The 24,548-nt window shown below is 43.0% G+C and overlaps 1 protein-coding gene across 2 annotated transcripts in view; it reads right to left on the minus strand.

Annotated features, from left to right (window-relative positions):
- Positions 1-24,548, minus strand: part of nlgn2.L (neuroligin 2 L homeolog) — a 40,746-nt gene that overhangs the window by 4,615 nt on the left and 11,583 nt on the right. The window contains exon 3 of one of the 2 annotated variants that reach the window (XM_018253888.2): positions 8,991-9,047. The exons of the other annotated variant lie outside the window; for it this stretch is intronic. Coding sequence (XP_018109377.1) covers positions 8,991-9,047 — 57 coding nt within the window. The remainder of the gene's footprint in view (positions 1-8,990; positions 9,048-24,548) is intronic. 2 annotated transcript variants of the gene reach the window in all.

Below are 24,548 nucleotides of genomic sequence, written 5' to 3' on the forward strand. Positions count from 1 at the left end.
TGCCTGAGTGCCTTTGTGCGGTTCAGAGGGTACAACTGTAAGTACACCTCTGTTTATTACGTTAAGCCCACATGAATGAGCAGGACACCCTGGATATATGTGTTCCTCTCCTTCCAGGGTCAGAATTAGGATTATTCTCATGAGTTCCAGACGCTCTCATTCGGGCTCAAGGGGGTGAGTTATTACGAGAGGCGAAGATTGGATGTCTTTTCACATGGGAATATACATTGCTTAACTTAAACAGGGCTAATTGTATTCTTCTCTTGACAGGAGCCCTGGAAGTCAGAGAAGAAAATCCAATAGGAGACAATGCGCTTCCTGCAACAATCCAGCTTTGCCAGGCAGCAATTCCTGTGCCAAATGCATACAGAATCCGGAAGGGAATCCGGCCCAATTCAATGAGTTCATGTCTTGGATGAAGGAGTCATTTAACAAATCCATGGCTGATATGGTTACACAAGTGACGGATAACGTGCTTAAAAATATCAGCCCCCATCTCAGCGGCTTAGACCAAACAACACCTATTGCTATTGAAGCTCCAGAAGGTGTAGCATTCATCGGCGGAGGATATCTGCAAGGCAGCAGTCTGGAAGGCCGAGGTATTGAACCAAGAAGGGATAGCCCAGAATCAGATGGAGAGCTATCAACCACCAGTTCCATTGAAGATTCAGCTTTCAACACAGATCTAGTAGAGCCCTTAATCAAAGCTTTAAGGAAAACCTTGGATTTGGAAGAAAAATCACAATCTCCAACCAAAAAAGACAAAATGTTCAAATCTATAGCAAAGAAAAATCATTTGTTTCCTATTCATGAATTTATTCAGAAGACAGTAGACTCTGAATGGGAAAATCCAGATAGAAAATTCACTATTTCAAGAAGATTCAGAAAGATGTTTCCCTTTCCATCAGACCAATCCAAAGCCTGGGAATTCGCTCCCAAAGTGGACGCGGCGATCACTCGCGTGGCCAGAAGAACCACACTTCCAGTGGACGAAGGGGTCTCACTTCGAGACCCCATGGAAAGGAGGCAAGATGCCTCACTCAAAAGAGCTTACGTAGCAGGAGGAGCTACTTGCAAAGCTGCCGTGGCCATTACCTCCGTCACCAGAGCCAACAATATCTGGCTACAAGAACTGGAAGAAGCTATTAAAAAAGGCGAAGACAGGAGCAAACTGGCCTACATGCTACAAGATATCAAGGTGGCAAACGATTTTGTAGCCGAAGCATCCATGGATATGGTCAAACTGGCAGGGAAATCCATGAGTCTGTCAGTAACCGCGAGAAGAGGTCTTTGGTTAAGACACTGGAACGCGGATCCACAATCCAAACATAACCTTTGCTCCCTACCCTTTAGGGGTAACCTACTGTTCGGACCAGAATTGGATCAAATTATATCCAAAATGTCCGCAGGGAAATCACCCTTTCTCCCTCAGGATAGGCGAGATGGGAGACAGGTCAGAGGCAGATTCACCTCTAGACCTAATTACAAAGATGCCAAACAATATAAACCAGGCAAACCTTTTTCCAGACAATGGAAATCTAAAGACCAGTCCTTTCCTGGGAAAAGCGTTCAAAAACAGGAAAAAAGGGCATGAAGGTCTGGGAGCCCCTCAGTCCATTGTAGGAGGCAGACTCTCTCTTTTCAAGACGGAGTGGGCTCGGGAAATAAAAGACACTTGGGTGACAGACATAGTATCAAACGGATACAACTTGGAATTCAAAAGCTTCCCACCTACCAATTTTATGTCCTCAGACAGACGCATGTCCCCGGAAGGAAGGAAAGTGCTAACCTTCATTATACGAGAACTACTAGAGAAAAAGATAATATCTGTAGTGCCCAGGGACCAAAGACACCAAGGTCTGTACTCCCACTTGTTTCTTCGGAGAAAAGCAAACGGAGAATTCAGAGTCATCCTGAACCTACAATTGCTCAACCGCAATCTTCACATCTCCTCATTCAGAATGGAGACCCTAAAGTCAATATCTCATTGCATAGAACAAGGGGACTGGCTAGTAAAGCTGGACCTGAAAGACGCTTATTTACACATCCCAGTAACAAAGCGCCACAGAAAATACTTGAGGTTCAACATTCTAAACCGACACTTTCAATACCGTGCCCTACCTTTTGGACTCGCGACGGCCCCAAGAATATTCACCAAGGTCCTGGCACCAGTAATAGCCAATCTGAGACTAGCAGGAATACAAATTTTTGCTTACCTCGACGATCTCCTAATCATATGCCCCAACAGGGATCTTCTGAGGGCTCACCTTCTCACAACCTCTACATATCTTCAGAGCCTGGGCTGGTTGATCAACTGGGAAAAGAGCCACACTCAACCTACCCAAGAATTAGAATTTCTGGGAGTCCTAATAAACACTCGGACTCTATCCTTAAGCCTCCCAACAAGGAAGATTCCAGAGATCAGAGAAACGGCCCTAGCCCTCACTCGATTCCCCATGACAACAGCACGAATATGCCAACAAATCTTGGGGAAACTAGGATCCACATCAGATTGCGTCAAGTGGGCCAGAATGCACACCAGAGCACTCCAGAAGGAGTTTCTCTCGAATTGGGACCACGACTATATGAACCCCAATCAACTCATCAGTTTAAGCCCAGCTACCATGGCATCTCTCAATTGGTGGCTACAGGAAGTGAATCTCCTACAACCCATTTGTCTTCTTCCAAAAAATTGGATCACCATCACAACGGATGCCAGCAAGACAGGATGGGGGGCACACCTAGGGAATCACAGGGTACTGGGGAACTGGAACAAGGAAGAGAAACGCAAATCGTCCAACTGGAAGGAATTGAAAGCCATCTTCCTAAGTCTCCTCAAATTCCAACACCTAGTCCAAGGAAAAGCGGTACAGATCAGGTCAGACAACATGACGGCGGTGACTTATGTCAACAAACAAGGTGGAACAAAATCACGAGAGCTATTAACCTTGACCACTCATATGTACTCTTGGGTGGAACTCCACCTGACAGACCTAAAAGCAGTTCATGTCCCAGGCTGTCAGAACTCTCTAGCAGACAAATTGAGCCGCTCTCATGTGATTCCGGGAGAATGGGAACTAAACCAAAAAGCATTCCTCCTCATCCAATCAAAATGGGGTCCTTTTGCCCTAGACCTAATGGCAACGAGCAGAAACACGAAACTGGCAACCTTTGTGTCTTGGGGCCTAGACAAAGGGGCAGCTTTCCAAAGATGCATTCTCAATAACATGGAACTTCCACAGACCATACATCTTCCCTCCATTTCCCCTGATTCCCCGGATCTTAGACAAGATCAAAGAGGATCGAACGGAAGTGGTGTTAGTAGCCCCACTCTGGCCAAGGAGACCATGGTTTCCTCTCCTCCTACGACTAGCAGTCGAACAACCTCTCACCCTTCCGGTCATCCCGGATCTCCTCAGCCAGGGGGTAATCTTTCATCCTCATCCCGAGAGACTACACTTGACGGCATGGCTCTTGAAAGGAGGAACCTGAGATCATCTGGGTTATCTGCTAATTCCATTTCCACACTTTTAGCAGCTAGGAAATCTTCCACCATCCAAAAGTATTTCACGGTATGGGAGAAATTTCTGGACTGGGGAAAATCTAATGACTTGAATCACCAAAACCTATCAGAAATCAAGCTAATAGAGTTCCTTCAGCAAGGGGTTGATAGAGGCCTCAGCAATTCCACTATTAAAGGCCAGGTCTCGGCTATATCTCATTTCTCCGAAACTCCTTGGGCTCAACACGCCCTGGTGAAAAGATTTTTCCAAGGGTTAAGAAGACTCAGACCTAGAGTCCGCTCAATCGTTCCACCTTGGGACCTCAACTTAGTCCTAAACTCCTTAACTAAGGAACCTTTCGAACCTTTGGACACGGTACCCCTCAAGTTTTCTGACACTCAAGATGTGCTTCCTTCTAGCGATTACTTCAGCAAGGCGAGTGTGCGAGCTGCAAGCCCTGTCAATACAAGAAGGCAAACTTTCTTTCTTACAAGACAGAGTTATCTTAAGAACAACAGACGAGTTTCGACCTAAAAGACTCTCCGACTTTCATACATCCCAAGATATCATACTGCCATCCTTCTTCCAAGATCCGAAGTCGGATGAGGAAATACGTCTACACACTCTGGATGTCATTAGATGCCTGTCTATCTATTTAGATAGAGTCAAGACCTTCAGGAAGACCGAATCCCTCCTGGCAATCCCCTCTGGGAACAAAGCAGGAACTCAGCCTTCCAAGTCGACAATAGCCAATTGGATCAAGCAATGCATACATCTGGCTTATAACTCTCAACAAGACAGTGTACCCTCTAATGTAAAAGCGCACTCCACGAGGGCATTGGCTGCGTCCTGGGCATTCCATTCCAGGGCTTCGGCGGAGGACATCTGCAAGGCGGCAGTCTGGTCCTCCCTTCATACGTTTGCTAAACACTATCACTTTGATGTTTTCATGAAAAAATGCTCGGCTTTCGGTTCAGCCGTTCTGCAGTCTGCTCTACCTGATAATTAAAATATTCCCTCCCAGCAATTGTGTTGATCTTTTGTACATCCCATAGTGTGCCCACTGCCATGTGGAAGGAACAGGAAACGAGAAAATCAATTCATACTTACCGAGATTTTCTTTTCCTGGACTGTAACATGGCAGTGGGCACAGCTTCCCACCCTGTTTGGGGGAGACTCCAGTACGTCAAAGATGGCGGCCAGGGGGCGGAAGTAAGTTTTTATTGAGGAAAACCTGTCCAATCACGAGGCAGGGGGGATTAACCCATAGTGTGCCCACTGCCATGTTACAGTCCAGGAAAAGAAAATCTCGGTAAGTATGAATTGATTTTCTCGTTTCCTGTTCCCTCAATCTTCCCTTCTGTTTCCTGTTCCCTCAACCTTCCCATCTGTTTCCTGTTCCTCAATCATCCCATCTGTTTCCTATTCCCTCAATCCTCCAATCTGTTTCCTGTTCCCTCAGTTTTCCTATCTGTTTCCTATTCCCTCAATCTTTCCATCTGTTTCCTATTTCCTCAATCTTCCCATCTGTTTCCTGTTCCCTCAATCTTCCCATCTATTTCCTGTACCCTCAGTCTTCCCATCTGTTTCATATTCCCTCAATCTTCCAATCTGTTTCCTGTTCCCTCAATCTTCCCATCTGTTTCCTGTTCCCTCAACCTTCCCATCTTTTTCATGTTCCCTTAATCTTCCCATCTGTTTCCTATTCCCTCAATCTTCCCTTCTGTTTCCTGTTCCTCAATCTTCCCATCTGTTTCCTATTCCCTCAATCTTCCAATCTGTATCCTGTTCCCTGAATCTTCCTTCTGTTTTATGTTCTCTGTCTTTCTACCTGTTTCTTATTCCTTCAATCTTCCCATCTGTCTCTTATTCTTTCAATCTTCCAATCTGTTGCCCGTTCCCTCAACCTTCCCATCTGTTTCCTATTCCCTCAATCTTCCCATCTTTTTCATGTTCCCTTAATCTTCCCATCTGTTTCCTATTCCCTCAATCTTCCCTTCTGTTTCCTGTTCCCTCAATCTTCCCATCTGTTTCCCGTTCCCTCAACCTTCCCATCTATTTCCTGTTCCCTCAGTCTTCCCATCTGTTTCCTATTCCCTCAATCTTTCCATCTGTTTCCTATTCCCTCAATCTTTCCATCTGTTTCCTATTCCCTCAATCTTCCCTTTTGTTTCCTGTTCCCTCAATCTTCCCATCTGTTTCCCGTTCCCTCAACCTTCCCATCTATTTCCTGTTCCCTCAGTTTTCCTATCTGTTTCCTATTCCCTCAATCTTCCCATCTGTCTCTTATTCTTTCAATCTTCCAATCTGTTGCCCGTTCCCTCAACCTTCCCATCTGTTTCCTATTCCCTCAATCTTCCCATCTGTTTCCTATTCCCTCAATCTTCCCATCTTTTTCATGTTCCCTGAATCTTCCCATCTGTTTCCTATTCCCTCAATCTTCCCTTCTGTTTCCTGTTCCCTCAATCTTCCCATCTGTTTCCCGTTCCCTCAACCTTCCCATCTATTTCCTGTTCCCTCAGTTTTCCTATCTGTTTCCTATTCCCTCAATCTTTCCATCTGTTTCCTATTTCCTCAATCTTCCCATCTGTTTCCTGTTCCCTCAACCTTCCCATCTGTTTCCTGTTCCTCAATCTTCCCATCTGTTTCCTTTTCCCTCAATCTTCCCATCTGTTTCGAGTTCCCTTAATCTTCCCATCTGTTTCCTATTCCCTCAATCTTCCCTTCTGTTTCCTGTTCCTCAATCTTCCCATCTGTTTCCTATTCCCTCAATCTTCCAATCTGTATCCTGTTCCCTCAATCTTCCTTCTGTTTTATGTTCTATGTCTTTCTACCTGTTTCTTATTCCTTCAATCTTCCCATCTGTCTCTTATTCTTTCAATCTTCCAATCTGTTGCCCGTTCCCTCAATCTTCCCATCTGTTTCCTATTCCCTCAATCTTCCCATCTGTTTCCTATTACCTCAATCTTCCCATCTTTTTCATGTTCCCTTAATCTTCCCATCTGTTTCCTATTCCCTCAATCTTCCCTTCTGTTTCCTGTTCCCTCAATCTTCCCATCTGTTTCCCGTTCCCTCAATCTTCCCATCTATTTCCTGTTCCCTCAGTCTTCCCATCTGTTTCCTATTCCCTCAATCTTCCCATCTGTTTCCTATTACCTCAATCTTCCCATCTTTTTCATGTTCCCTTAATCTTCCCATCTGTTTCCTATTCCCTCAATCTTCCCTTCTGTTTCCTGTTCCCTCAATCTTCCCATCTGTTTCCCGTTCCCTCAATCTTCCCATCTATTTCCTGTTCCCTCAGTCTTCCCATCTGTTTCCTATTCCCTCAATCTTCCCATCTGTTTCCTATTACCTCAATCTTCCCATCTTTTTCATGTTCCCTTAATCTTCCCATCTGTTTCCTATTCCCTCAATCTTCCCTTCTGTTTCCTGTTCCCTCAATCTTCCCATCTGTTTCCCGTTCCCTCAATCTTCCCATCTATTTCCTGTTCCCTCAGTCTTCCCATCTGTTTCCTATTCCCTCAATCTTCCAATCTGTTTCATGTTCCCTCAGTCTTCCCATCTGTTTCCTGTTCCCTCAACCTTTCCATATGTTTCCTGTTCCTCAATCTTCCCATCTGTTTCCTATTCCCTCAATCTTCCAATCTGTATCCTGTTCCCTGAATCTTCCTTCTGTTTTATGTTCTCTGTCTTTCTACCTGTTTCTTATTCCTTCAATCTTCCCATCTGTCTCTTATTCTTTCAATCTTCCAATCTGTTGCCCGTTCCCTCAACCTTCCCATCTGTTTCCTATTCCCTCAATCTTCCCATCTGTTTCCTATTCCCTCAATCTTCCCATCTGTTTCCTGTTCCCTCAGTCTTCTCATGTGTTTCAAGTTCTCTGTCTTTCTACCTGTTTCTTATTCCTTCAATCTTCTCATCTGTTTCCTGCTCTCTCAGTCTTCCAATCTGTTTCCTGTTCCCTCAGACTCCGTTTCTGTTTCCTGTTCCCTCAGTCTTCCAATCTGTTTCCTGTTCCCTCAGACTCCGTTTCTGTTTCCTGTTCCCTCAGTCTTCCCATCTGTTTCCTGTTCCCTCAGTTACCGTGTCTGTTTCCTGTTCCCTCATTCTCCGTTTCTGTTTCCTGTTCCCTCAGTTTCTGTGTCTGTTTCCTGTTCCCTCAGTCTTCCTGTTTGTTTCCAGCATCTTTTCATCTACAGGATGTTACATCTCCTCCATTTTTCCACCTGACTGTTTGCAGTTTTCACCACTTTTACATCTGTTTTTTGTTTCCTGAATTCACATTTCCTGTTCTTTCCTTTCCCCTCCACTTTAACTATTTACTGAACAACTACCATCTGTCCACTTCTCTGACATATCTTTCCAAATCCCCTGATCATCTCTTCCCCCTTAATGTATCCTCAAGCCCGTTTCCTCCTCCCTCCCCTGCTCTCCAGATGCTAACGATGCATTTCCCCCGTCTCTCTGTCATTAATCTTAACGAGCAGCACAGAAATAATTAGCTCCTCTCTCCCCACTCCTTAAATAAGCTGTAAGAGGAAAATGCCGTCATTGCAGCTGTATTAATGATAAGACAGCAACATTCATATATGACAGGGGCAGCAGCAATGTTCTGCAGGGTCAGGACTCCACGGACGATTCAGCCATGAACCGATGATGTGCGCAAAAATGCATGCGACGGAAATAAGGTAAGTAATTCTATTGTCGGATCATGTCGCAGCATTGATGCGACGCAACTGTTGAATGCAGCGTCTGCATCCGACAGTCGTGTCACTTCGCATCAAAGCTGCGACATGATCTGACAATAGAATTACTTACCTTATTTCCGTCGCATCCGACGAGACGCATGCGTTTTTGCGCCATTTGTCAGATTGTGGCTGAATCGTCCGTAGAGTCCTGCCCTTCTGTAGAGGCTGCAGAGAAAGGGTTAATCCCTGGCATGCAGGAAAACCAACAGGTAATCAGCAATAGAGGGCTAAAGGGAAAATACACTCATTTACTTCTGCTTCAACAGACCAGACAGCACGAGGCTAAGGCTTTACTGTATGAGCACATCCCTCCTTTGCTTGATCCATATGAGTAGGAGCTGCCATATCACTAGACACACCACCGATACCAATGGAATACACAGGTTTATTCACTAGGGACATTGTTTGCTTGCAGTGCAGGTAATGGGCAGCTTCTAGTCATATAAAGATAAGGGTGCTCACAAGCTGTGCCCTCATACTGTGCTGAATGTGTTAAGGAGCAGTTAATAACTCCACTTATTCAGGGTATACTTCCCCTTTTAAAAACAAAGACTGCCCATTTCTATGGTCCCCCTTCTCACACAGATTTCAGAAGTTAATTTGCTCACAGCAAGTGACAACATTACGTGTGCACATAGTACTTTCATTTAATAAGAATAAATAATGAATTCATGCAAAAAATCCCAAAAGTGGAAGGAAGTGGAAAAAAAAGGTAATCAAGAAAGTGGATAAAATCTACCTTCGTCTGGAGTGTGTTGCGCTTTTCTGGGGTCCTCCCGGGATTTGGAAATGGGACCTGGAGGTCAAGGCGAAAAAAATATAGAAAAAAATGATAAAAAAAGAAAAAAAAAGATAAAAAATAACCGAGGGAGAGAGAGAAAGGGGGAAGAGAGAAAGAAAAAATACGTTCAAGAAAAGTTCATGAACAAAACAATTTGTGTTACTACCTGTCTCACAGCAAAAAGAAAAACAGTCACTAACAAAATACAGTTACATGTGGGTGCTGAGCATGAACCCTAATGGGGACAACAAGAAAGTAGGGTGACACACACCAAACCCAAAGTTTCCTTTTATGTAGACAAATTGTTTAAATATTTAGTCCAACACACACACAGCCATTAACTTCCACTAAAACTCATTTTAATAACCAATGCTTCAACTACTCCATATACCCCTCCCTATAGCTCCTCCTACTGCTCCATATAACTCCTCCTATTTATTCATATAACCCTCCATATAACTCCTCCTACAATTCCTTATACCCTCCCTATAACTCCTCCTACTGCTCCATATAACTCCTCCTATTTCTTCATATAACCCTCCATATAACTACTCCTACAATTCCTTATACCCCTCCCTATAGCTCCTCCTACTGCTCCATATAACTCCTCCTATTTCTTCATATAACCCTCCCTATAACTCCTCCTATTACTCCATATACCCCTCCCTATAACTCCTTCTACTGCTCCATATAACTCCTCCTATTTATTCATACAACCCTCCCTATAACTCCTCCTACTGCTCCATATAACCCTCCATATAACTCCTCCTATTACTCCATATAACCCTCCCTATAACTCCTCCTATTGCTCCATATACCTCTCCCTATAACATCTCCTATTGCTCCATATAACCCTCCCTATAACTCCTCCTATTGCTCCATATAACGCTCCCTATAACTCCTCCTATTGCTCCATATACCCCTCCCTATAACTCCTCCTACTGCTCCATATACCCCTCCCTATAACTCCTCCTACTGCTCCATATAACCCTCCCTATAATTCCTCCTATTGCTCCATAAACCCCTCCCTATAGCTCCTCCTATTGCTCCATATATCTCTCCCTATAACGTCTCCTATTGTTCAATATACCCCTCACTATAACTCCTCCTATCGCTCCATATAACCCTCCCTATAACTCCTCCTACTGCTCCATATACCCCTCCCTATAACTCCTCCTACTGCTCCATATACCCCTCCCTATAACTCCTCCTACTGCTCCATATACCCCTTCCTATAACTCCTCCTACTGCTCCATATATCCCTCCCTATAACTCCTCCTACTGCTCCATATAACCCTCCATATAACTCCTCCTACTGCTCCATATAACCCTCCCTATAACTCTTCCTATTGCTCCATATAACTGCTCCTATTACTCCATATAACCCTCCCTATAACTCCTCCTATTGCTCCATATACCCCTCCCTATAACTCCTCCTATTGCTCCATATAACCCTCCCTAGAACTCCTCCTATTGCTCCATATAACCCTCCCTATAACCCCTCCTACTACTCCATATACCCCTCCCTATTGCTCCATATAACCCTCCTTATAACTCCTCCTACTGCTCCATATAACTCTCCCTATAACTCCTCCTACTGCTTCATATAACTCCTCCTACCTCCATATAACTCTCCTTATAACTCCTCCTACTGCTCCATATAACTCCTCCCATTTCTCCATATAACCCTCCCTATAACTCCTCCTACTGCTCCATATAACCCTCCCTATAACTCCTCCTACTGCTCCATATAACCCTCCCTATAACTCCTCCCACTACTCCATATACTCCTCCCTATAACTCCTCCTACTACTCCATATGCCCCTCCCTATAACTCGTCCTATTGCTTCATATAACCCTCCTTATAGCTCCTCCTATTGCTCCATATACCCCTCCCTATAACTCCTCCTACTGCCCCATATACCCCTCCCTAAAACCCCTCCTTTTGCTCCATATAACCCTCCCTATAACTCCTCCTGCTACTCCATATACCCCTCCCTATAACTCCTCCTACTGCCCCATATACCCCTCCCTAAAACTCCTCCTATTGCTCCATATAATCCTCCCTATAACTCCTCCTATTGCTCCATATACCCCTCCCTATAACTCCTCCTATTGCTCCATAAAACCCTCCCTAAAACTCCTCCTACTACTCCATATATCCCACCCTATAACTCCTCCTACTGCTCCATATACCCCTCCCTATAACTCCTCCTATTGCTCTATATAACCCTCCCTATAACTCCTCCTACGGCTCCATTTAACCCTCCCTAAAAACTCCTCCCACTCCTCCATATACTCCTCCCTATAACTCCTCCTACTACTCCATATACCCCTCCCTATAACTCCTCCTACTGCCCCATATACCCCTCCCTATAACTCCTCCTATTGCTCCATATAACCCTCCCTATAACTCCTCCTATTGCTCCATATAACCCTCCCTATAACTCCTCCTACTGCTCCATTTAACCCTCCCTAAAAACTCCTCCCACTCCTCCATATACTCCTACCTATAACTCCTCCTACTACTCCATATACCCCTCGCTATTACTCCTCCTATTACTCCATATAACCCTCCCTATAACTCCTCCCACTGCTCAGTATAAGTGCATTATTGGGGCTGCAGGGTGATATTGGGAATGAGCAGTGGGTCTGGGGGAGTTGGGGGGTCAGTGAAGGTGGGAGCACATGACAGGAAGTTGTACAATGAACTGAGTCCCCTGGAAACAGTGAAAAAAGGAAAAAACATTCCCCTCTCTCTCCCTTCGTAAGAGGATTTTATTTCTTGTTTTAAGGTATTTTATTGGAAAGTTCCCAGAAGAAAACTTGGGAATAAAACATAAAAGAGCAATATTTCTACAAGGCAAGAGTTAAAAATGTATTTAATGGGAAACAAAAGGACTTTTCCCAAAAGAATGAGGAAAAAGTAAGAAATACATTAAAAAAAGAGAAAAAAAGTGACTCACTTGAAGAACAAGAGTTTGTCAGCCATTGAGGGGTTAATAGAAGAATCTTTTAGGGACCCACCCGAGGAGCAATCAAGTGAGACCCCCATGTTTAACAGTGCAGGAAGTGAACGCAAGTCAGCCATGTTGGTAGGGGAAAGAGTAGTGAGGCCAGTGGCAGGCGGCCATGTTGGTAGTGGCACACAGGTAGGGATTAGAGCAGAGAGTTACAGTGAGAGAGTTCCCTGGCGTCTGATGGGGGAGAGTCAGGTCTATATTCATCCTGTGAAAGTGACGGGGGAGAGAGAAATGGAGGAGAGAGAATGAGCCGGGGGAGGGGCTCTGTGACAGGAATGGGTTATAAATATGTCTCACAACTGGGGTTCAATTCCCTGGAGGGAGAGGAAAAATCCCCTGGGTGTAACTATTTTCTGCTGCGAGGGGGATGTTCCTTATATAAATGGTACGACTTCAACCAATCACACTCTGCCTTTTATATGTGAGTGGATTTGTTATTTATATTTGTGTCCTCCTTGTGACAAATACTGACATATAAAAGGACATGGGGTTTGACTATTACACTGCACTTGTGCCTTCCTCCCGTAATTCCCCCATTTTCACTATAGAAAGGGAAAGGCGCAGAACAGTGCCCAGCCCCCACCCCACCAAAGCTACATAGTTAAAGGGGTTGTTCACCTTCAATATAACTGTCAGTATGATGAAGAGGGTGATATTCTGGGGCAATTTGTAATTGGTTTTCATGTTTTATTATTTAAGGTTTTTCAGTTATTTAACTTTTTATTCAGCGGCAATGTGGTTGCTAGGATGCCGATTCCCCTAGCAACCATGCACTGATGTGAATAAGAGACTGGAATATGAATAGGAGAGGCCTGAATAGAAAGATGAGGAATAAAAAGAAGCAATAATAATACATTTGTAGCCTTACAGAGCATTTGTTTTTTAGATGGGGGTCAGCGACTTTGTGTTGCTTGTGTCTGTACCCGGTTCCCTAGAGCTTGCACTCTGACGGGACGTGCATCTGGATGTGTGCACATACTTTGATATGTGATGTCACTTAATGCCAAATATATATTTAATGAGGCCATCTTGTCTCCTATTTATCTCCTCTGCTGCCTCTCAGTCACACTTCCATTTTACTTCCTGCTTTGACCATGTGCCTGACCATGTTTTCTTGCTGCCTGCCCTGACCCTTTGCCTGACTACACCTCTAAAGCCTAAAGCTGGTCTGTTCTCACCCAATCGAGTGTTGGTGAAGAGCAGTGTGGACTGGGTTTTCTCATGCAGTCCCAAGTTATTTAGGGCCAACATGGATGCCTCTCTGGCTACTGCTGCTCCAGTTGCCTCTGTGCAAAATGCTTTGGAAGCCCTTATTAAGCGACTTGAAATTCAGGAGGCTGTCACAGGAATCTGGATGTGCTTTAAGGTGTTCAGTGGTCATCCACTCCACCTTCTGCTCTGGTTTCCCATGCAGCCTCTAAAAACAAAATTCAGCTTCAGTCCATTATTGGGGAAATCACCTACCATGGGTTTTTGTGTAGAATCAAAAATGTCATCCTTCTTCAGGCAGCAAGATCAACTCAATGCAGTAGCTGCATTTTGGCAAGGCCTAAACGAAGATCTCAAAGATAAGTTGGCCCCATGAGATCTGCTTTAACAATTTGAGGAACTGGTGTATTTAGTAATCCAAACATACACTAGGATGAAGGAGATTCATATAAGTAACATGCCCATAAGTCTATTTCAGCTTCAGAACCCACTTTTGGTTCTTCTTCAGTTCACCCCTTCCAAGTCGAAGAAACCATGCAACATGGAGCCACAGATGAGTGTCTCCAAGTGGTCAAAGTGGTCATCTCCTCAAATCCTGTCTAGTCAAGCCAAGGCAACAGGGAAGCTCTCCAACCTAGGTCTGAGTAGTGAGAGTCTCCCCTAGGCGTAGATAATTTACATTCCAGCTTCCTTGTCAAGCCCTCATGGACTCTGGGGTAGCTGGGAATTGTATTTCTAGTGTGGCTTTCTCTTCATATCTCTCAAGTTTCATGGGAGACCTGTGAGTCCTGGATTATTGACCTCTATCCCAAGTAAAATGGTTAGACCCCAAGGAGATTTATCTAATTATTAAGTGCCCTTTCCTTGGACCTCCTTGGTTAAGACTAAACGTTACCCTGTCATTATTAGGGTACAGGTCAATTTGCTGTGTTGCCCGTCCTGCCTCTCTAATCTAAATTTTGTTTCCTCCCAGTTACTTGATCTTCCATTGCTCATAAATAACCCTTTTTCCTGAGCTCTACAGTGAGTTCTCTGATGTCTTTCAGAAAAAGAATGAGACTCTTCCTCCACACAGGCCAAATTATTATCTCATTGACCTTATTCCTTGAGCAGATCCTTTATCTGTTCAGGAAACTCAAGCTACAGAGACTACAGAATATTCAAGAAAACCTCCATCAGGAGCCTGTTCTTTTTTGTTTTAAAGAAAGATGGAGGCAGGATTGTGTTTTTGCTACTTTGACTTTTGTGAAAATTAACCTGTTCTAAATGTGAATTTTTGTGTAACTTCCTTGTGGACTTTGTCTCCATAATTGTCATGTTTGATTTATATTGCCTTTCTCTTGCAATAAAAACAGATTATACAAAAATAAAGAAAGATGGAGGGTTGAGACCAGATATTGGTAACCACAACCCCAATAAATTTACTGTGAAGAATTGCAACTCTGTTCCATTAATCCCTGAACTCTTTGACAGATTTAAGGAGGACAGGATTTTTCCAAACTGGATCTTCATGGTGTATATACTGCACATCTCTCTCATGTCAAGATTGTCCTTCAGCATCTCAGGAAAAATAGTCTTTATGGAAAAGTAGAATGTGAATTTGACTTCTTGTGGTATGTCATCTCCTCCTTAGGTTTAAATAGGGATCTTTTTTACTGTAGATTTATCAGGGGTTCTCCCAAGCATCATATAGTCTCTTTGGGCCCAAGAATCACTAACAATCCTGGAATTCGAAAACCAACTCAACTCTGTGTTGATCAATCCAGTAACCTCTTATCCTTTGGTTCTGGAAGTGGATGCCTCTGATATGGGAGTAGAGGCCAGTCTGTCATAGCAAGTCAACACCCATAGTTAACTTTAACCCTGTTTTTTCTCTCTCAAAACTCTCCCTTGACAAAATAATAACTTAGGCAATCTTGAACTGCTGCTGTTTGACTCTGAAGGACCAGCAGCATCTACTGAAAGGTTCAGTTCAACCATTCAATATTCTTACTGACCAGGAGAACTTTAAATATATTTCTTTTGCTAAAAGACTGAACCCACGTCACAACTGTTGGGCATTATGCTTCTCCAGATTTAATTGTATTATTGCCGCAAACCTGGCTCCAGGAATGTGAAAGTCAATGCCTTCTCCAGATCTCTGACTTCTGAGGAGTCTTCTTCTCTCCCACCCAGTCCCGTTATTTCTCCTGAGCAGTGCGCCTGGATTTACCCAGTTCTAAGGTGCCACCTGAATGTCATCCTGATTAGACCTTTGTTTCACCAGCTACAGTATCACAGGTCCTCATCTGCCATCGTCCTGGCATTAAGAGAACTATTTTACCTTATTTTAGGTACTTTTGTTGGCCTTCCCTTGTACAAGTTTCCATTCAATTTGTGGCTACTTACTCCGTTTGTGCTCAGCAGAGGACACCTCACTTTCTCCGTTATGGTTCAGTTGGTTTTTCATTCTTTGTTTGCACTTATGGACCCAATCCTCTTGCTCTGTCTTCTTCTCTAGTCAAAGTGGATGTTCCTGCTGCCAAAGCAGCTACTAGTTATTTGCAAAGTGTCTGGTCCCGAGTCCATCAAGCTCATGTTAAGGCTTCAGTTCGACAGAAAAGGGTGGCTAATAGATGTCGCAGACCTGCTCCATCCTTTTTAATTCATGATTCAGTTTGGTTGTCAACCAAGAACATTAGACTTCATATTCCTTCTCCCAAGCTGGGTCCTTGTTTTATTTGTCCCTTTAAGATCAAAAAAATAGTTAATATTGTATGGGTTAGGCTAGGCCTTCAGCATGAACATTTCTAATTGCCTCTATTGACTCTCTTCAATCTCCAGTTTGTGTTGAGGGACACCAAGAATACGAGGTGCAGAAGATTGTTGACTCACATAAAGTCATGGGTAATGTTCAATAAGTCGCTGGAAGAGTTTTGGACATGAGGAGAGTCCTTGGGTTTCAGCTAAGGTCACTCATGCTCCCACATTTAGTAAAATCCATATATAGAAAGTTTCCTGGGAAACCTTGGGAGTGCCCGGTGTTTGCCCCTGAATGGGGTTGGGGGTACATTTGCTCATGTACCATGAGACACTGGTCCCTCTGAGAATCGGCACACGTCCTGCGCAGTATGTGTCTAGATTTGCACACGCACTTTGTAACACGCCATGTGTTCTGATGGGCTGTTCTGCGTGAAGAAGCTACTTGCAACTAAAACACAACTACTCCTGATGATACATAGCAACTTGCACCCAACAAACTCCTATTTGTGCCCATACATAGCAACTTGCACCTAACAAACACCTATTTGTGCCCATACATAGCAACTAACACCTATTTGTGCCCATACATAGCAACTAACACCTAACAAACACCCATTTGTGCCCATTCATAGCAACTTACACCTAACAAACACCTATATGTGCCCTTACATAGCAACTAACACCAAACAAACACCTATTTATGCCCATACATAGCAACTAACACCTATCACACCTATTTATGCCCGTACATAGCAACTAACAAACACCTATTTGTGCGCATATATAGCAACTAACACCTAACACAACTATTTATGCCCATACATAGCAACTAACACCTAACAAATACCTATTTGTGCCCATACATAGCAACTAACACCTAAAAAACACCTATTTGTGCCCATACATAGCAACTAACACCTAAAAAACACCTATTTGTGCCCAAACATAGCAACTAACACCTAACAAACACCTATGTGTGCCCATACATAGCAACTAACACCTAGCAAACCTATTTATGTCCATACATAGCAACTAACAACTAACAAAAAACTATTTCTGCCCATACATAGCAACTAACACCTAACAAACACCTATGTGTGCCCATACATAGCAACTAACACCTAGCAAACCTATTTATGTCCATACATAGCAACTAACACCTAACAAACACCTATTTGTGCCCATACATAGCAACTAACACCTAACAAACACCTATTTGTGCCCATACATAGCAACTAACACATAACAAACACCTATTTATGCCCATACATAGCAACTAACACCTAACAAACACCTATTTGTGCCCATACATAGCAACTAACACCTATTTGTGCCCATACATAGCAACTAACACCTAACAAACACCTATGTGTGCCCATACATAGCAACTAACACCTAACAACCACCTATGTGTGCCCATACATAGCAACTAACACCTAACAAACACCTATTTGTGCCCATACATAGCAACTAACACCTAACAAACACCTATGTGTGCCCATACATAGCAACTAACACCTAACAAACACCTATGTGTGCCCATACATAGCAACTAACACCTATTTGTGCCCATACATAGCAACTAACACCTAACAAACACCTATGTGTGCCCATACATAGCAACTAACACCTATTTGTGCCCATACATAGCAACTAACACCTAACAAACACCTATGTGTGCCCATACATAGCAACTAACACCTATTTGTGCCCATACATAGCAACTATACATAGTGTGGTATGGTGACAAAAAGGTCCGGGGGAAAGTTGAGTGGTGGCATGTAAGTTGGGCCACGGATTCTCAGGCATTTTTACTGAGAGGAGACCAGTAGCAGCAAAACACTTTGTCTCTCAGCAGGTTTTCTGTAATTGTGATGTGGGGCTGGTCTTACTGGAATCCACAAGAGTAGGGTTGGATGGATTCCCAAATCCTTAGCCCAGGTTTACAGGAGGACCCAGGACTATTTAGTAGACCTGACGCTGAGCAGTAGGTGTGGGTGAGTGAGACTGATGGAGAGCTCAGTGTCAGAAGGAAAGAAAAGAAATTATTTTCTGTTAGCCAAGAAACTTATTCTTCTGTTAAACTCTTTCTTCTTCGGTTACATTCCCCCCCGAGGGGAAATTCTGCAGCCGCTGGAAAATAAACATGGGCAGGAAGCCCTAAAACTGATCCTGGTAGATAATTGCACCATACATAGCTACTTACACCCATACATAGCTACTTACACCCATATATAGATACTTACACCCATACATAGCTACTTACACCCATACATAGCTACTTACACCCATATATAGATATTTACACCCATATATAGCTACTTATACCCATACATAGCTACTTACACCCATACATAGATATTTACACCCATGTATAGATATTTACACTCATACATAGCTACTTACACCCATACATAGCAACTTACACCCAGGCCCGGACTGAGAATTAAAATAGGCCCTGGCATTTCGGGTACACAGAGTCCCAACCAGCCCCCAGCAGCCCACTAAATACTGACTTTCTATAGCACCTTATAGCAGCCCCTCTGGCATTTGCCAGAACCCACAGATTGCCAGTCATACATAGCTATTTACACCCATACATAGCTATTTACACCCATAAATAGCGATTTACACCCATACATAGCAACTTACACCCATACATAGCTATTTACACCCATACATAGCTATTTACACCCATACATAGCTATTTACACCCCTACATAGCTATTTACACTCATACATAGCAATTTACACCCATACATAGCTATTTACACCAATACATAGCTATTTACACCCATACATAGCTACTTACACCCATACATAGATACTTACACCCATACATAGCTATTTACACCCATACATAGCTACTTACACACATACATAGCAACTTACACCCATACATAGCTACTTACACCCATACATAGCTATTTACACCCATACATAGCTATTTACAACCATACATAGCTATTTACACCCATACATAGCTATTTACACCCCTACATAGCTATTTGCACCCATACATAGCGATTTACACCCATACTTAGCAACTTACACCCATACATAGCTATTTACACCCATACATAGCAATTTACACCCATACATAGCTACTTAAACCCATACATAGATACTTACACCCCTACATAGCTACTTACACCCATACATAGCTATTTACACCCATACATAGCTACTTAAACCCATACATAGATACTTACACCCCTACATAGCTACTTACACCCATACATAGCTATTTACACCCATACATAGCTACTTACACCCATACATAGCAACTTACACCCATACATAGCAACTTACACCCATACATAGCTACTTATACCCATACATAGATACTTACACCCATACATAGCTATTTACACCCATACATATTTACTTACACCCATACATAGCAACTTACACCAATACATAGCAACTTACACCCATACATAGCTACTTACACCCATACATAGCAATTTACACCCATACATAGCTATTTACACCCATACATAGCAACTTACACCCATACATAGCAACTTACACCCATACATAGCTACTTACACACATATATAGCTACTTACACCCATACATAGCTATTTACACCCATACATAGCTACTTACACCCATACATTGCTACTTACACACATACATAGCTATGTTTGAGTATCAGGAGATATACTCAGTACTGTTATACAGAGAGGAGAGATCAGTATCAGGAGAGATACTCAGTAATGATATACACTGTAGCTACTTACAAATATACATAGCTACTTACACCCATACATAGCTACCTCCACCCATACATAGATACTTACATCCATACATAGATACTTACACCCATACATAGTTACTTACACTCATACATAGCTACTTACACCCATAAATAGATATTTGCACCCATACATAGCTACTTATACCCAAAATAAGCTACTTACACCCATACATAGCTACTTACACACATACATAGTTACTTACGCCCATACATAGCTATGTATGAGTATCAGGAGATATACTCAGTACTGTTATACAGAGAGGAGAGATCAGTATCAGGAGAGATACTCAGTACTGTTATACAGAGAGGAGAGATCAGTATCAGGAGAGATACTCAGTACTGTTATACAGAGAGGAGAGATCAGTATCAGAGGAGAGATACTCAGTACTGTTATACAGAGAGGAGAGATCAGTATCAGGAGAGATACTCAGTACTGTTATATCAGAGAGGAGAGATCAGTATCAGAGGAGAGTACTCATCGTGTTATAGCAGAGAGGAGAGATCAGTATCAGGAGAGATACTCAGTACTGTTATAACAGAGAGGAGAGATCAGTATCAGAGGAGAGATACTCAGTACTGTATACAGAGAGGAGAGATCAGTATCAGGAGTGATACTCAGTACTGTTATAACAGAGAGGAGAGATCAGTATCAGGAGAGATACTCAGTACTGTTATAGCAGAGAGGAGAGATCAGTAATCAGAGAGATACTCAGTACTGTTATAAACAGAGAGGAGAGATCAGGTATCAGAGGAAGAGATACTCAGTACTGTTAATCAGAGAGGAGAGATCAGTATCAGAGGAGAGATACTCAGTACTGTTATACAGAGAGGAGAGATCAGTCATCAAGGAGAGATACTCAGTACTGTTATACAGAGAGGAGAGATCAGTATCAGAGGAGAGATACTCAGTACTGTTATACAGAGAGGGAGAGATCAGTAATCAGGAGAGATACTCAGTACTGTTATAGATCCAGAGAGGAGAGAATCAGTATCAGAGGAGAGATACTCAGTACTGTTTATACAGAGAGGAGAGATCAGTATCAGGGGAGATACTCCAGTACTGTTTAAACAGAGAGGAGAGATCAGTATCAGGAGAGATACTCAGTACTGTTATACGCAGCGAGGGAGAGATCAGTATCAGGAGAGATACCTCAGTACTGTTATAATCAGAGAGGAGAGATCAGTAATCAGAGGAGAAGATACTGCAGTACTTGTTATACGAATCAGAGAGGAGAGATCAGTATCAGAGGGAGATACTCAGTACTGGTTAGTATCAGAAGAGGAGAGATCAGTATCAGAGGAGAGATACTCAGTACTGTTATAGTAGCAGACAGAGAGGAGAGATCAGTATCAGAGGAGAGATACTCAGTACTGTTTCAGTTGACAGAGAGGAGAGATCAGGTATCAGAGGAGAGATACTGCAGTACTGTTATACGATAAGGAGAGAGGAAAGAGAGACTCAGTATATCAAGAGGGAGAGATACTCAGTACTGTTTACAGAGAGAGGCAGATCAGTATCAGAGAGAAAGATACTCAGTACTGTTATACAGAGAGGGGAGATCAGTTATCAGAGGAGAGAATAACTCAGTACTGTTATAGATCACGAGAGGAGCAGAATGGATATCACCGAGGAGAGATACTGCAGTAACTGGTTATCAGGAGAGGGGAGACAGTATCAGGAGAGATAACTCAGGTACTGTTAATTAAGTCAGAGAGGGAGAGTCAGTATCAGGAGAGATTAGCTCAGTACTGTTATACAGCAGAAGAGGAAGAGATCAGTAATCAGAGGAGAGATACTCCAGTCTGTTATAACGTAAATCAGAGACGGAGAAGATTGCCAGTATCAGAGGAGAGATACTCAGGATAAACTGTTATAAGCTAACTTCGCAGAGAGGAGAGATCAGTATCAGGAGGAAAGATACTCAGTACTGTTATCCGCAAAGAGGAGAGATCAGTATCAGGAGCGGGGATGACGGATACCTCAGTACTGTTATAACAGAGAGGAGAGATGCAGTATCGAAGGAGAGATTACTCAGGTACTGTATGATACAGAGAGGAAGAGATCATTATCAGAGGAGAATACTCAGTACTGTTATAAACAGAGAGGGGAGATCAGTACAGGAGAGATACTCAGTAACTGTTATACAGAGAGGAGAGATCAAGTATCAGAGAGATACTCAGTACTGTTATAAACAGCAGAGGCAGGAGATCAGTATCAGAGGAGAGATACTTCAGTAACTGGTTTATACTGCGAGAGGGGAGATCCAGTATCAGAGGAGAGATACTCAGTACTGTTATAAGGTGAACAGAGAGGGAAGAGATCAGTATCAGGAGAGAATACTCAGTACTTGTTATAACCGAGAGGAGAGGATCAGTAATCACCGAGGAGAAGATACTGCAGTAACTAGTTTAAAATCGAAGGGGAGCACGTCAGGTAATCAGAAGGACGAGATACTGCAGTTACTGTTTATAGACAGGACAGGAGAGATCGGTATCAGAGGAGAGATACTCAGTACTTTGTTATACAGAGAGGGGAGATTCGAGGTAATCAGGAGGATTCAGTAACTGTTATGATGAGACAGAAGAGGAGAGATCAGTAATCAGAAGCGAGGCGACTACTAGTACTGTTATAAAGCCGGAGAGGAGGAGATCAGTATCAGAGGGAGGAGATCTCGAGTACGTGTTATAGGCACGAGAGGAGAGATCAGTAATCTAAGGAGAGATAACTCAGTACTGTTAGGTCGGATCACAGAGAGGAAGAAGATCAGTAATCAGGAGAGATTACTCAGCCCAGTAACTTGTTATACAAGAGAGGAGAGATCAGTATCAGAGGAGAGATACTCAGTACTGTATATAATAGAGGGTCAGAGAGGAGAGATCAGTATCAGGAGCAGCTACTCAGTACTGTGTATACAGGAGGAGAGATCAGTATCAGTACGGAGAGAATACTCAGTACTGTTATAATCAGAGAGGAGAGATTCAGTATCAGAGGAGAGATACTCAGTAGACTGTTATGTACAAAGGTCAGAGAGAGAGCATCAGTTATGCAGAGGAGAATAACTTGCTCAAGTACTGTTATAGCAGAGAGGAGAGATTCAGTAATCAGGAGAGAATTACTCAGTACTGTTATCAGAGACGGAGAGATCAGTAATCAGAGGGAGATACTCAGTACTGTTAACGAAACAGAGAGAGAGATCAGTATTCAGGAGGAGATAAACTCAGTACTGTTATATCAAGAGAGGAGAGATCAGTCTCAGAGGAGAGATAACTTCAGTACTGTTATAATTGACCAGAGAGGAGAGATCAGTATCAAGGAAGAGATACTTCAGTACTGTTATATCGCAGAGAGGAGAGATCAGTATCAGAGAGGAAAGATACTCAGTATACTGGTTATAACGAGCAGAGAGGAGAGATCAGTAATCAGAGGAGAGAATACTCAGTACGTTATAACCAGAGAGGAGAGATCAGTATCAGAGGAGAGCTACTGCAGTAACTAGGTTATACAAGAGAGGAAGAGATCAGTATCAGAGGAGAGATACTCAGTACTGTTATAGCAGAGAGGAAGAGATCAGTATCAGGACGAGATACTCAGTACTGTTTATAATTCAGAGAGGAGAAGAGTGCGCAGTAATCAGAGGAAAGATACTCAGTACTGTTATAACAGAGAGGGAATGACATATCAGGTAGGAGATAGCTCAGAGTACTGTTATACGCGGTCTCAGGGTTCGATGCAACATGATGCACAATACTGGATATAATAATTAATGGCCACACCACACCCACACAACCACGAAAAACACCACAACACCATACACCACACGCCACACCAAACGAGTATCGGATCCCGAACACATGGCCATCCACGGGGGTGGATGCGGGCCGAGCAGGAGAGGGACGATCAGCTATCAGGGCGAGATAACCAGTTCTGTTTATCAGCGGAGGAGAGGATCAGTATCAAGAGGAGAGATACTCAGATACTGTTATAACTAAAGAGGAAAGAGATCAGAGTTATACAGAGGAGAGATACTCAGTACTGTTATGACTACGCTCGCCAGAGAGGAGAGATCAGTTAGAGGAGAGATACTCAGTACTGTTATAGCAGCAGAGAGGAGAGACTTCAGTTTATCTAGAGGAGAGATACTCAGTACTGTTACTAGCCAGAGAGGAGAGATCAGTATCAGAAGGAAGATATCAGTACTGTTTATACAGCAGGGAGGAGAGATCAGTATCAGGAGAGATACTCAGTACTGTTAATAACAGAGAGGAGAGATCAGTAATCAGGAGAGATACTCAGTACTGTTATAGCAGACACGAGCGAGAGATCAAGTTCAGGAGAGATGACTCAGTTAACTGTTACAACACAGAAGAGGAGAGATAGTATGCAAGAGGAGAGATACTCAGTACTGTTATACTACAGAGAGGAGAGATCAGTATCAGAGGAGAGAATACTCCAGTTACTGTTATAGACATGAGAGGAGAGATCAGTATCAGAGGAGAGATAACTGCCAGGTACTGGTTATAGGTTTAGAATAAGAAGCGTGTCAGAGAGGAGGAGATCAGTATGCAGCAGGAGAGATACGTCAGATGACTGTTATAGCAGAGAGCGAGAGATCAGTATCAGGAGGAAAGAACTCTCAGTACTGGTTAATACAGAGAGAGAGATCAGTATCAGGAAGAGATACTCAGTACTGTTACAGAGAGGAAAAGATCAGTATCAGAGGAGAAGATTCACTCAGTACTGTTAATACAAGAGAGGAGAGATCAGTATCAGCGAGAGAT

Source organism: Xenopus laevis, chromosome 3L, assembly GCF_017654675.1.
Source record: "Xenopus laevis strain J_2021 chromosome 3L, Xenopus_laevis_v10.1, whole genome shotgun sequence".
Taxonomy (NCBI): Eukaryota; Metazoa; Chordata; class Amphibia; order Anura; family Pipidae; genus Xenopus; species Xenopus laevis.